We start from the raw sequence: 13,698 nt of genomic DNA on the forward strand, positions 1-13,698 counted from the left end.
GTTGTACCTTGAAGTGTGTTTAGATACAAAAAAGTATTTGTTTATTGCACTACAGTAAAAACATAAGGCATACACAAAGCATTAACTTACTGCATGCTTCAACTTCTTGCTTTGGTCTTGTCTGCCTTTCTTTTTTCTTTCTTTCTCTGCTTCTTGTTCTCGGCCCTCGTTTCTTTCCCTGCTTTGAATCTCTATTAGCCTGTCCTCCAGGCTAGCAGCATGTCTCAGAGTGGCCTCATGCTCCTCCCTCAGACGCTCCATCTTGCGAGCCATGCTGTCGATCAGTTGTGGATCAGTTCCTGACCCACCATCTGCTTTTGCTTTTGCATTGCGCTGTAACTGTTCCTTCAGTAGGCGAACAACTTTTCGGTGACTCCGGGCCTCTGAGCGGAGGGTCTGCACAGTCCGATGTAGGTTTGTATGGCTGTCGTTCTCTCCTGAACTTTCTGCGCTCTCCTTGGACTCAGCTGAGTTTTCTTCCTTCAGGAGCACAGCAAGCTTTGACATTTCTGAACGTAGCTTATTTACCTGCTCCCTGTAAGAGAAAGGGTGAAAACAAAAACGTGGACGCCGGCTATTAAAAATCTCCTTTATATCAAGACACAGTGTGACATCTGTTAAGTGTTATGGGACACAAATAGCTTCATCCTTGAGAGAGTTTTGATGAAGATTACATTTACATTACATTTCATAGCTCAGACCACTGTATGCCTACCTGAGTTGAGAAACAGATTCTGCTCCACAGTCTCGAAGCAAGCATGCAAGTTCTGCCCGCTCAATCTCACTCTGGTGTCCAAGGGCAAATGGGGGGGTTTCATTATCTTTTATTGACAATGATAAAGGAGAACTTGCCATCCTTCTTTGGGCTTCAAGAATATCAGCACTCTCCTAGAAAATAAATAAAAAAACATGTGTTAAGCAATAGGATACAATCAGGAGTTTTATATAAAGTGCACCTACATTGTAGAGATACCTAATAAAATAACTACACTGAAATAACTAATACAATACCTGAAGTGCTTTCACATAGCTATTCATTAATAGTCCAGTTACAAATGTATATTTTTTGGAAAAAATACAGTCTCTGAAAGCAAAGTGCAAACAGTAAGATCTGATGCATGCTATAGATGTCTATGAGGTTGGCACACCATTCTTTAATGTCATTTATTTGTGAAATACCAATAAGCTGATGGCTGAAAATGACACGTGAGAAGGGCCAACTCCACAGAGATTAGGCAAGCTAATGAGTGCAGGAAATTATTATTTTTTGCTTCTGTCACTAGGTGGCAGAGGCATAATGCTTACGGGTCATATGTCTGTGCATCCAGTTCTTGCCAGTGCAATATCTCAGGAATGAGTGGCAGAATATTAGTAGGACTACATTATAATATGCAATTATCAAGTTATCAGTCCAAATGTCTGAAATAGTTTTTCCTTTATAGCTTGCAAGAATAGTCAGCCTCTTTTATTTTTAAACTTTCTTTCCTGACCAAATACTAAATCAGTGCTATAAAAGTCCTATTTATAAGTAGGAAAGAGTGACAGCAGCCCCTTACCTTAACACTGGCGATAGATGGTCCCTCGTTAGCATTAACAGCTAGTGGTCTGGCCAGTCCCTGTGGCTGCTATAGTAATGGGATGGGTGGTAACACATGACTTGAGAACAAAAAACGGCATGAAGGAAAATAATGTAAAGAAAGCATACAGTAACAGTTGGATGGAGAGGCTGCAGGTGGTTATGGGCAAGAAAACAGGCCACAGAGAGATAGAGAAAGGAGAGAACATGGGTTAGGGAAGGACAGAGAGTTAGACAGAAAGCCTACCCCACACATATAAAGAGAAATGCATGCATTTATAAACTATTCACAAACTAACATCAAGGATAGAAGTTAGAGGATTAAAAAGTGGACAAGTGTTAGGAAATCTACAGATGTTACAAACAGGGTGTCAGGTTTATGAACTCAATGATTGTGAAAAATTCTCTTCTGATATATATATATAGAATACTAGAAAAAACACAGAATTTCTTGACAAATAGAATGCAAATTTTAAAGGTGAACTTCTATTGCAAATTACCATGGTAGTGGGTGAAAATCCAATAAGGTTGAGTTGTTCCTGTGACTCTCTCGGAGTGTTACCCATAACGTCTCTCTCTGCTATTGCCAACCTTTTCTGCAGCTCTGCATTTTTTGCTTGTAGCTCTGACACCTTGATGAGAAAAAGATATGTAGGGATAAAAAAAAAAAATTCAGATAGAAATATAGAGACAAATATAGAAAGAGGGTCAGAGAACAAAACAGAAAATATAATTACAACTGAGAATGACAGCATGGTAATTCAGAAAAAATTCAGAAGGGAGCATAGTGAATAGTGCAACCATATATTATGCTTATTGAGATATTTAATTAATATGAAGCTCACCTTCAACCTGAGTTGTTCCACAGAAAGCTGCTGTAGCTCCTCATCTTGCCCCTCCCCTATACATATACTCATATAGGATGTCTGCTCGCCAATCAGACTCAGTGTGTCATCTGAAATGACCAACAGATTAACATCATCCTCTAGACGTGCAGTAATTTAATGCTATGCCAAATGAAGCCATTACTAATCATGATTCCCTCTTGCTATATAACCTTTATGACAAAATTTTGCAAGCATCTGAACATCCCATGCCAGAGTTGTCCTTGACTGTTATAATAAACTGCACTATTTTAGGAAGGCTTTTTACTAGATCTTGGAGCATGGCTGTGGGGATTTGTGTTCATTCAGCCACAGGGTGTGAGAGCCTGGTTTTGCAGGCAATGTTCCAGTCCATTACAAAGGTGTTCAGTGGGTTTGAGGGTTCTGGTGGAAGCCATTCAAGTTCTCCTGCTCCAACCTCGGCAAACCATCTTTTAATGGACCTTGCTATGGATGCAGGGGCACTGTTATGCTGGAACCTGTTAGTTCCATTAGTTCCAGTGAGAGGAAATTGTAAAGCTACAGTTCCAAAAGATATACAATTGTGTGCTTTCACCTTTGTGGCAATGAATTCTATACTCTGGGTCATAAGGTATTGAATTTTTTCAATATGACAGCAGCTGTAAGATTGGTAATAATGCAGCTGTTTTAATACATTATTGTTTCTAAATTAACATCGTTCGCAGAGACTTCTATCTGAGACACTCAACATAAAACATGTCATTTTTGATATGTGAGAAGAAATCTATTTAGCATCTTTGGAAGTCGTCATAAGTGTCAGTGCCTTGGAACAGTCAGATAAAGCTTCTTTACATTCTTCAGGATGGCGGGGCTTTGCACGTTCTCAGTCATATAACACGTGCTTTTCTCGCTTATCCTACACTGGTTCATTCCACTCAACAGCTTTCTCACTGATGAGCACTGACTAATACAGGACACATAAAAGTGCAGCCTACATACTACTGGGTGTGTTTATATACATACCCATGTCATTAGCCTGTCCTACTCCTCCTCCTCTGCTCTGGATCTGACCAAGTCGGGCTTGGAGAGACGTGTTCCAGCGCTGAGCTTCTTCTAGAGCATCTCGCATATTCGCCAGCTCTGCAGGGTCCACACCTAATCATATACACACACATTTTAGTACACACACACTCATAAAAAAAAAAGGTAAGCTGAAAAAAGTTAAGGTAGCTATGTACCTGGTATGAGTCAGAAATGTTATAACTCTGTATACACATGCTTTTGAGTCAGGATTAATGGCGCATTTTATAAATATTTGCAGTGTTTCTAAAAACACACCTTAGAAATTAAATTAGCTCCACCCCCAGTTTCACCAGGTTAGCTTGGGGAAAGGAAAGGGTCGTTCAGGTTTTCTCTGCATTTGTAGTTTGCCTTGCAGGTGGGCTTAGCAAACATTTCGTATGTTTGCTAAGCATTTTAAAAGGGACAGGGGGTCGCACAAAATGACACATGTATCAACGGAGAATCTATGATTAAATGGCTGGATTATTTATCATTTTTTTATTTAAGGTATCAGGACTTCTCTATTCAGGCTTTCTTCTTTCTTCACCCTTTTCCTTCCTTAAATACTCCTTCTTTCTGTCTAAAACATGATGCAAACTGAACTTAGGTCACTGAAATCGGATCTTGCCGTTATACATTTTATATCTGTAAAAGCCTTATTTTTACAACTCATTTATATCTATAAAGTGTCATATTTACAACTCATGTTGAAATCTAAATGAGCTGCATAGAACATTATGATAGCAATTTAAAACGGATCACTCTCTGAATATGTAAATGCAAGAGTTACTGGTCAAGGAAAGCAGATAGAAACTGTTTGTATGAGACAGCACACAGCCTGTACTTTATTATCTGGACTGTGAGTATGGGTGAGCATGCTGGGTGTTAACATGGCAGACACAAAAAGCCCATTTTATTTAATGGCTGATTTATCTTCAGAGAAGAAATGAAAAGATGAACAGATGGAAAAGGTGGTTAAACAGATTGGATGGATAAATACAGACAGGTATAAAGTCAACTATATAGCGACCCAAACAAAGGCCGGTTAATAAAATGTGTTATGCATACAGAGCAAAAGCACAATGAGAGACAGAAATACTGACACAGAAAAGAAAGAGCAAATGAGCAAAAAAAGGATTAAAGTCAAATGGAAGAGGATGAAATGCAAACACTGAACACAAACCCAGGATGTGGAGGAAGCAAGAGAGATATTAAAAAGTTTTAATTGCATAGCAGAAAAAAGCCCTAATCAGTACCGATGAATAGCTTGAACACACGTAATATAACCAACATACTTTATAGTTTCTCCTACTTTCTAAAACACTGAATGTAATAAACATCACGGTTTATACATTGTAGATACATATTGTCTAATTATAGGCAAATTAGTGGTACAACAGTTAGACACAGCTGTATCGATCCAACTATGTCCTCTATCAAGACCATATTGCATCAGACCACTAGAACATTTAACTTCAATTTAACCTTTAACTTATAAATATAACTAAACTAGATAAATATAATATAACTAATTTAGAAAAATAAATCTTGTCTACATTCACAAACCACTTTAATAGGAACACCTTTACCCCACCCTTTCATGCAATCAACTGGTCAGCCAACCATGTGACTGGAGTGCAATACACAATATCACACAACTGAGATCTGGGGGGGGGGAAACCCTAGGCAATGTTTCTCTAAATTTTAACTGGCTTTTGATAAGCCTGTGACAACTTTAGCCTCAGCTTCCTTTTTTTGCCTGACATGAGTGGAACAAATTGTGGTCATTTGCTGCTGAACCCCATCCACCTTAAGGTCCGATGTGCTGTGCATTCCGAGTGCATGCATTTCTGCTCACCATGGTTGCAAAGAGTGGTTACATAGAGAGAGTACACCATAGTGTTCTTGTTAGCTCAAATCTGGTCATTCCCCACTGACCTCTCTCTTTAACAAGACATGTCTGAATGCAGAACTAGTGCTCAATGGATATTTTTGTTTTTTCACACCATTCTCTCTGCTGTGTGTGAAAATTTCAGATCAGTGGTTTCAGAAGTGCTCAATCCTACTTTTCTGGCACAAACATTAACTCAATGACTATACTCCTAAATACAGATTATGTAAAATCACAATTTGAATAGCTGAAAACTAAAGGAACAAAACCAGTTCTGGTTCATGGACTTTTCTTATTCTTCCAAAAAAAAAACATATTTTCTGTATACAGGAACTGCACAAATCACTGTAACTTAAATGCACCAGTGGCACTCTCCCTTGGACTGTCCTAACATTCTGAATGGTCCTCAGAGGTGTCTAGTCTCAAGATGCACTCTGTAATCGGCTGTCTTTGGACTTTCTGTACTGCACCTTCTCTCTGATTAACTCTCTGGATCTCTCGGCACAGCTGCTCTCGGAGCTCGTTGTTGTTGCGCACGCCATCTTCCAACTGCTGCCTGAGGAGTGTCACGGCAGTCAGCTCCAGTTGTAGTGCCTGCAGACGCTTAGCACTGGAGAAAAAGCACACACAGCCATGCACAGGGTTACGTGAGGTTCCTGAGAGCATGTAAACAATATGACACTTGGATAGGAACATGTAATTTTTCTAATTTTGAAAACAGTCAGGTCTAGAAGTCACTTAAACAAAAAACAAAATAAATAAAATTTTGATTAATTACAGCAACAGAGAGAGAAGAAAGCATAACTGTGTTTACTAATGAGGGGATTAGTCATTAGGAGGTACAGTGGTGCAGCAGTACCTCCTAATGTGAATCCTCACTTGAGCATGAGCTTTAATTAGTGTCTATGTGGAGTTGCGCATGTTCTCCCAGTGTCTGTGTTTTTCCTCTGGGTTCCCCAATTTTTTCCCCAACTCTAAAAAACATGTCTGCAGTCATATTGGCTACACTAAATTGTCTCAAGGTATGATAGAGAATCGAAAAATGTGTTGATTTTCAGCATAAAGAAATACAAAGGAGAGAGAGAGAAGGTTAATAGAAGTATGCACTGTGTGCTCTGTATCAGCGGGGTTGATTCACCTGTCTTGCTCTTTGACTGCATGAACAAGCTTGGTGTAGAGCTGCTGCTCTTCCCTGAGGATGTGGTTTAGCTCTGCCTGCTCTGAGCACAGGTCACCTAGAGAAGACATCTCCTGCTGCAATTAAAGGCCAAAGATTTATAGCTTATTCACAGAAAATACATAAGTTCTATGCAGGTGATTATGATGCTACATTTTTTTTGCTCCATGTTTGTGTAAGCACCTGCTGCTGTCTATCTCCCCCGATGATGGTTCTCTCTCTTTGTGGAAGAGAACGGAAACTGAGCTCTTCTGCATAATGCGAGTGGTGATCATGGGTAGTAGCTGACTGCCTCACCCCCATCTGAGCCAAACGGTGCTGCAGCGCCTATAGAGGATTGAATATTGTTAATGAAACAATAACTCACAAAAAACTAGATGCCTATTTTGACAGGTGTAAACTCATCTTTAATGAGCATAAGAGCATTTGGTGTAAATGTGAGCATTTTTGCATACACAAAACATGTAAAATACGCCTCATACTCACAGTAATAATTTCATCTTTAGTACCGATAGTGGATTTGAGAGACTCGATATTGGCTGTTTGACCCTCAATTCGGCCTTCCAGCTCTGACACAGTGGACTGAAGCTCAGCAAGAGACATCTACAGCCCGCACAAACATATAAATAATTAATACATTTTGTAACAATGGGGTTATAATCTATACTATATACTTAATACTTTTCTCTCTCTCTCTCACAGACACACACACACCTTGAGCTGATTTTCTCTCTTCAGAGCACTGTTGAGTGCATCTGTTTTCTGGGCAAGCTCTTTCTTCAGTATTATAGCAGGTTTCTTATTGACTGTATGAGATTTCTCCATGTTCTCCTCACTGTACCGCTGAGACAGTTCAACTACAAAGACAAACTCCAATTAGAATTCCCAACAGGATCTTTACATTACCATGTATACTTCTGGTTATATATTTAACTGATACATTGAAAACACTACTACAGGAGGTCTACGTCTTATCACTGTAAATTGCCAAGTCACTAAAAAGTGCTGCTTTATGGCAAGCACTGGTTAACACAAATAATGCTACAAAAACAATGAAATATGCACATTATAATAAACACACACACATCCTTACCCTCCTTCTCCTCCAATCTCTGTTGCAGCACATTAATGGTATGTCTGAGCTCTACCACCTGAGGGGGCGGAGCCTCTCCTGCCTTTGTCTCACTCTGACCGTGATCTCTCTCCTGAGCACGGTCCAACAGCTTCTGTACGCACAGAAACATATCATTTGTTAAGGTGGAAATGCACCACAGAAGATCTCATGATGGTCACTTTGCTGCACTTTTCAGTGCTTATGAATGCAATTTTGATTAACAGACATGATGTTAAAATGATGTTAACAGAAACAAACAGGGGTTTAACAGGGGTTTCTCCACGGTTATTATTCTGCTAGCATGCATTAGGAAACCTAATAGGTAAATCTAATAGCTCTTGTTGGTTCTCTGAAGCTACACCATGTCATTGGAAAAGTTAACGGTCTTTGGCAAGTCCTAATTCCAATCCCTGTATTTTAAGCACAAATGGCAAATTAAAAGCAAGCTCACATTGATGAGCATATCCTTATCGTTCAGTGCAGCACTGAGGTTCTGAGCATTGCTAAGTTGCAGCTGGGTGTCTGCGAGCTGTCTGCGCAGATCCTGCAACTCTGCTGCCCGTTCAGAGAGAGTCTGTGTATGTCGTTCCGCGCTCTCCTACACACACACACACACACACACACACACACACACAATGATGCAGAAATAAATGTCAAATTGTATTTTTTTTTTTAAACTGCTGAAGTATAAGTTTAATAAAACACCTTGGTGCATGCAGCAATAATTAAGCACATAGTAACCGCTCTGGTAACAAAGTATAGAAAGACTTTATTTGTGTGCAAAGTAATTCTAACAGTATACCTTGAGTAGCTGGTCTTTGCTACTGATTGTGGCAAGAAGGTTTTCAACAGCTGTCTGGTTTTCACACACCAGCCTTTCTCTGTGCTTAACTGCCTCAGCCAACATAGCCTCTGTGACCTTTAACCTCTGACTCATCTGCTCTGCAAGATCACGTCCATGAGACTCTGAATGAGTAAGAACGGTACTAGCCATGTCCTAAAGGAGAAAGAAAGGAAGTGGAAGAAATTAGAAAAGAGTGAGGGCAGAACACATTTTAATCAGGGAGCTATAATGATGCAGTAAATCAAATAAGATTATGATCATATTTAGTGTAGTGTCACTATATACGGTACATAATTAACATTATTTGTATGTGTTGTTACCTCCATGTCTTTAGTTTTGAGCTGCAGTGTGTGTTGTAGCTGCTGGATGATTGAATCCTTCTCTCTCAGAGCTCTTTGCAGGTTCTCTTCACTCTCTTGTTTGGAGCGCTGCAGGTTTTTCAACGAGTTCAACAGCTGCTGCAATTCCATGTCTTTCTCCTTCAATAATGCATCGAAGCTCTGAACACACACACACACACACACACACACACACACACACACACAAGGACTACTTAGTTGTAATTCAGGTGAAATTTATTTAGGGCAACATACACAGAGAAATATTTTAGTTTCTGTTCTTCCTGTTTTGTTCATTGTGTCTAATGCTTTTGTTTTGATGTGTGCTGCTACAATAACTTCATTAATAAAATTTCAATTTTTGTAATTTTATAATGTTGAGCACTTACATTAACAGTCTCCTCATTGTGTGTAAGCAGGTTATTGAGGCGCTCCAAATCTCTTTCCTTTTCTCTCATGCTCAGCTGCAGCAGATGAATTTCATTCTCTTTCTCCTCTACGGCCACAAACTTTTCATCTAGTGCTTTCTGCTCACATGCATAAACACAAAAACTGTGTAAGTAATTAATGTAAGCTTAGAGGCTATTAATGATATATCATCATTATACACCAGTGTTTATTTTTAAGGATGAAATGGAGGAAACAATAGTAGCACCTCCAGAGCCTTCTCCCTTTCCCTTAGCTTCTCTCTGAGCTTGGCCAGCATTACATCACTTCCTGTTGAAGCTCGATCCTGCTCCAGATCCTGCACCATGCTGACATAGTCCTGAGAGAGAGAGAGAGAGAGAAATACTGCATGCTCATTTATTCTCACATATGAAAAAACCTGACATGACGTCCAAACATCTTCACCTTGGCCTTACGAGTCTGAAGTACACTATAGTGCCAAAAGTTTTGGGACACCCCTCCAAATCACTGAATTCAGGTGTTGTTTTTTGAGGGTTGGGCTTGGCCCCTTAGTTCCACTCTTAATGCTTCAGCATACCAAGACATTTGGGGATAGCCCCTATCTGTTCCAACATTGCACACCAGTGCACAAAGCAAGGTCCATAAAGACATGGATGAGTGAGTTTAGTGTAGAGGAACTTGACCTCAACCTGACATAACACCTTTGGGATGAATTAGAGCGGAGACTGTGAGCCAGGCCTTCTCATCCAACATCAGTGCCTGATCTCACAAATGCGCTTCTAGAGTAATGGTGAAAAATTCTCATAGACACACTCCTAAACCTTGTGGACAGCCTTCACAGAAGAACTGAAGCTGTTATAGCTGCAAAGGGCGGGTCAACTCCATATTACATTCATGTGCATGTAAAGGCGGCCGTCCCAAAACTTTTGCCAATATAGTGTATATTGTTCCAAAACTATTGTTGTTTGTTCAAGTGCAAATATGCAAACCTAGGTTAAGCTGTCAAATGCTTTTTAGAGAGAATGGCGTTTTCCCCACCCACCCATCCATGAAAGGATATTTATAGAGGTACTCACACTTCCTCATGATTAACTAATCTTGTGCATTTCATTAGTAATACACACAAACACACCCACTTACCTGTAGTTGTTGTTCTTTCTTTGTAAGGCTAGTTGTTAAATGTTGTATGGTGCTCTGCATTTTATGTTCTATTGTGCGGGTTTGCTCTTGCTGCACTTGACTTTGCTGCTCTAGAAGGTTCTCCCGCTCTGCCAGCTCTCCACTCAGCTTTTTCAGCTGGTTCTGCAGGTCCTAGTTCACAGCAAACACACGCGTGCACACACACACACGGCTTCATTCAGAACATGGCTTAAAGTAACTAAGTAGATTTAAGACAGTAGATTTAACATCATTCATCATCCCATCTAAATTATAGTATATATTTTTCTTTAGACTTATTCAGTATAATTACAATATCATATCATATCATATATCATATCATATCATATCATATATCATATCATATATCATATCATATCATATCACTGACCAGGCATATATTCTATTTCTAAGAGTGTGTGGAAATGTGCACTAACATTAATGGTCTTGTCTCCTTTTCTTTTATGCTGCTGTAGCAGCTCCAGTTCATTCTCCAGCTGCAGTTTGTCTTGTTGCAGTAGTTCCAGCTGTGCATCTTTGCTGCTGAGTGCACGCTGTAGCCTCTGAAGCTCCAGCAGTGATGAATGGCACTCCGCCTGTAGACGAGACAGCTCGGCATGCTGCGACTGTAACAGGGCCTGTTGTTCCTCACCACCCTAAAACATATAAACACAAACACATGCAGTTTCTGGTTAATAATAAATTGTTAGCACTGACAAACTGCTGTGTTACATGAGAAAGAAAACACTTCAGGACATGTGGTTATTGGAAAATTAAGCAAGGTATCTGAAATTAAAAAAAAAAAAACCTTCAACTGTTTTAGAAGGAAAAGAGACCACAGAGGTAATGACCTGGTATTTCTGTAGCTGAGCTTTGTGAAGAGCTTCCCTGGCCTTGGTTAAGGCTTGTTCTTTCTCCTCTAGATTCCCATACAACTCATCCACCTGTAAGATAAAACATATTAGAAATAATGTCACAGATGGTTTTAATACTTTTCACTGCTCTTGCAGGATGGGAATTGTGACCTGTCGTTCTTTCTCTTTAAGTAGGATGCTCAGGCCCTGAATGGTCTTGTCTCGTTTCAGGGCGTTTTTCTTTTCTGCAGCCAGAGCACCCTCTCTCTCCTCTAGCTGTCCAGAAAGGGTCTGAGGGATAAAAAGGAAGGAAAATAGTATGAGACAGAAATAGTTTACAACCATTAAGAACTTCTCAGATTTTAAAAGCAACTTCAACAAATTTCCCAAAGTTAGGGGTTCAACAGCTGGGATACTCTGCCATTCACATTCACAGTGGAGGTCAGCTTATTTTGTTAACTTATTATATTGTATGCAAGACTTTCATGAAAGAGTGGCAAAGAAAAGCCCCTTTTTTCTAAAAAAAAAAAAAAAAAAGTCAGCTTGAATTAGATGTGCAAAATTACATCTGAACAAACCAAAAGCAATATCCTTTGGACTGATGAGGCTAAGGTTGAGTATGTGTATATGTGTACCTTGTTCTCTCTGTCCATCTCCTCCAGTCTCTGTTTTAGTGTTTGACTGCTGCCCTTGGTGGAGTTAAGCTCTTCAGTCAGCTGTCTGGTTCTCTGCTGTAGCATGTTCAGCTCATCCTGCTTCACCACAGACACCTACAACACACACAAACAAATGATCACAATGTTATGCGTCTCCCATGGACTACTATAACCATTTTTACAGAATTAAACACATTGAATACTCTATGCACCACATCACATTTATTTGTTAAATCCATGAACAAAAGTCACTAAGGCTGTCTATATCTAGGTCAGCTGTATGATACAGAACAGACAGCAACAATATAAATGGGAAGCCACTGATACATACGTAACATAAAACACACACAAAATGTTAACCTGTGGTGTAAGAGCTAGGTATTCATCATTAAACGCCTCCTCCAGCTCCCTCACAGTTTGCTCTGCCCTCACCAGTCTAGCTTTACCCATGTTGTCATGTTCAAACACACCATTTGGTTGCAATTTGATGGGAATCCTAGTGCCCACAGTCCATTGCAGTGGGCGGGGCCTAATGCTCCGCAGCAACTTCAATACATCACCCAAAGACAATAACGAGCCTCTGACCGTCTGTGCCTGCCTGAGACGTGGACGTGTAGCAATGGCCTGAGTATGGCTGACAGAAACGGTGTATGATGTTAAAGCAGACTTCCTGTGGATGAGATCCGAATACTCATGGCTTGGATTAGGAACACCAGCTCCCACGATTCTGTCAGCTTTAAACATAGAAAACCTAGAATTCTCAGCTAAACGGCTCCGCCCAAGACCCAGTGATACACTGCGCCTCAGCAGGATCTGATTCGCTCGCTGATGTTGACCTCCGTATTCCTTTGAAATGGTGATTTTTGATCTAGGATGTGTAGTCCCTGTAGTCCCTCCAGTGAAGCATCGCTCCAATTTATTCTGCTGGTGTTTTGGCTTCTCAAGGTGCTTAACTTCATTTTGCCGCTGTTTCAACACACTTTTCTTATGCCTTTCCTTTTGTAGCTGTACAACGCCATGGCCACGTGCTGACAGGTGCTGAAACTCCTGGTTTGTTGTTTTATGCTTTTCACACCAATCTAGTTCCTGCGAGTTATTTCGCCAGTATTTTTGCGTTATGAGCACACTCAGTCTAGATCTCTCACGCTGCAGCAGTTGCAACTGTGCAGTGTGTGTTTTCTGAAGCTCTTCAATGGCGATGTCGCACCGCCCCACACACTCCAGCAGGAGCATGCACTTGCCACAAAGGAGTTCACTGCTCCCGCCTCGATGAAGACTGCACCCCAAAACATGGGCCAGAACGACGGCAGGTCGTAATTGTCCACATTTAGCAAATAACCTCCCGCTCTGTGCACCGAGCACACCACCACCGCATACACGACACGGTTCCCACATGACAACACAGACAAATCACTGCAACAAAGCAAACCAGATGGTGTAGTCTAAACTACTTCACGCAGCTCAAATACGGATTGCAGAAGATATAATAGGATCATTCGTGTTTAATTTCTCTTGCCGTTTCGCTCTTTCACGGTTTAACCTCTGCTATCTGTTCAGTTCTGAGCTAAATGAAGCATGCTAAAGCTGCCACTGCACAGTGGAATAAATCCTCTAATCCAAACACACACACACACACACACAAAATCCAATCAGGGCACAGCTAATAACACACTCATGAGTGAGCACACACACAGACACACACAAATCCAGTCTCTGCCATCTAACCCAAGTGTCCAGGGGAGAGGAGCAAACACACACAATCCATGGGGCAATAT

The 13,698-nt window shown here is 40.5% G+C and overlaps 1 protein-coding gene across 8 annotated transcripts in view; it reads right to left on the minus strand.

The window, feature by feature from the left end:
* Window positions 1–13,698, minus strand: part of cdk5rap2 (CDK5 regulatory subunit associated protein 2) — a 44,266-nt gene that overhangs the window by 17,323 nt on the left and 13,245 nt on the right. For 7 of the 8 annotated variants that reach the window (XM_058414970.1, XM_058414965.1, XM_058414962.1 and 4 more), the window contains exons 10-31: window positions 11,903–12,037; window positions 11,439–11,558; window positions 11,265–11,357; window positions 10,851–11,069; window positions 10,396–10,566; window positions 9,503–9,613; window positions 9,237–9,374; window positions 8,830–9,009; window positions 8,468–8,662; window positions 8,117–8,263; window positions 7,645–7,777; window positions 7,266–7,408; window positions 7,038–7,154; window positions 6,735–6,878; window positions 6,513–6,628; window positions 5,845–5,984; window positions 3,445–3,576; window positions 2,422–2,531; window positions 2,077–2,208; window positions 1,557–1,625; window positions 716–888; window positions 91–535 (exon numbers count right to left, since the gene is read on the minus strand). In XM_058414970.1, coding sequence (XP_058270953.1) covers window positions 91–535; window positions 716–888; window positions 1,557–1,625; window positions 2,077–2,208; window positions 2,422–2,531; window positions 3,445–3,576; window positions 5,845–5,984; window positions 6,513–6,628; window positions 6,735–6,878; window positions 7,038–7,154; window positions 7,266–7,408; window positions 7,645–7,777; window positions 8,117–8,263; window positions 8,468–8,662; window positions 8,830–9,009; window positions 9,237–9,374; window positions 9,503–9,613; window positions 10,396–10,566; window positions 10,851–11,069; window positions 11,265–11,357; window positions 11,439–11,558; window positions 11,903–12,037 — 3,363 coding nt within the window. The remainder of the gene's footprint in view (window positions 1–90; window positions 536–715; window positions 889–1,556; window positions 1,626–2,076; window positions 2,209–2,421; window positions 2,532–3,444; window positions 3,577–5,844; window positions 5,985–6,512; window positions 6,629–6,734; window positions 6,879–7,037; window positions 7,155–7,265; window positions 7,409–7,644; window positions 7,778–8,116; window positions 8,264–8,467; window positions 8,663–8,829; window positions 9,010–9,236; window positions 9,375–9,502; window positions 9,614–10,395; window positions 10,567–10,850; window positions 11,070–11,264; window positions 11,358–11,438; window positions 11,559–11,902; window positions 12,038–13,698) is intronic. The other variant, XM_058414963.1, reaches the window with a different exon arrangement.

The sequence above is a fragment of the Hemibagrus wyckioides genome, linkage group LG18, assembly GCF_019097595.1.
Source record: "Hemibagrus wyckioides isolate EC202008001 linkage group LG18, SWU_Hwy_1.0, whole genome shotgun sequence".
NCBI classification, from domain to species: domain Eukaryota; kingdom Metazoa; phylum Chordata; class Actinopteri; order Siluriformes; family Bagridae; genus Hemibagrus; species Hemibagrus wyckioides.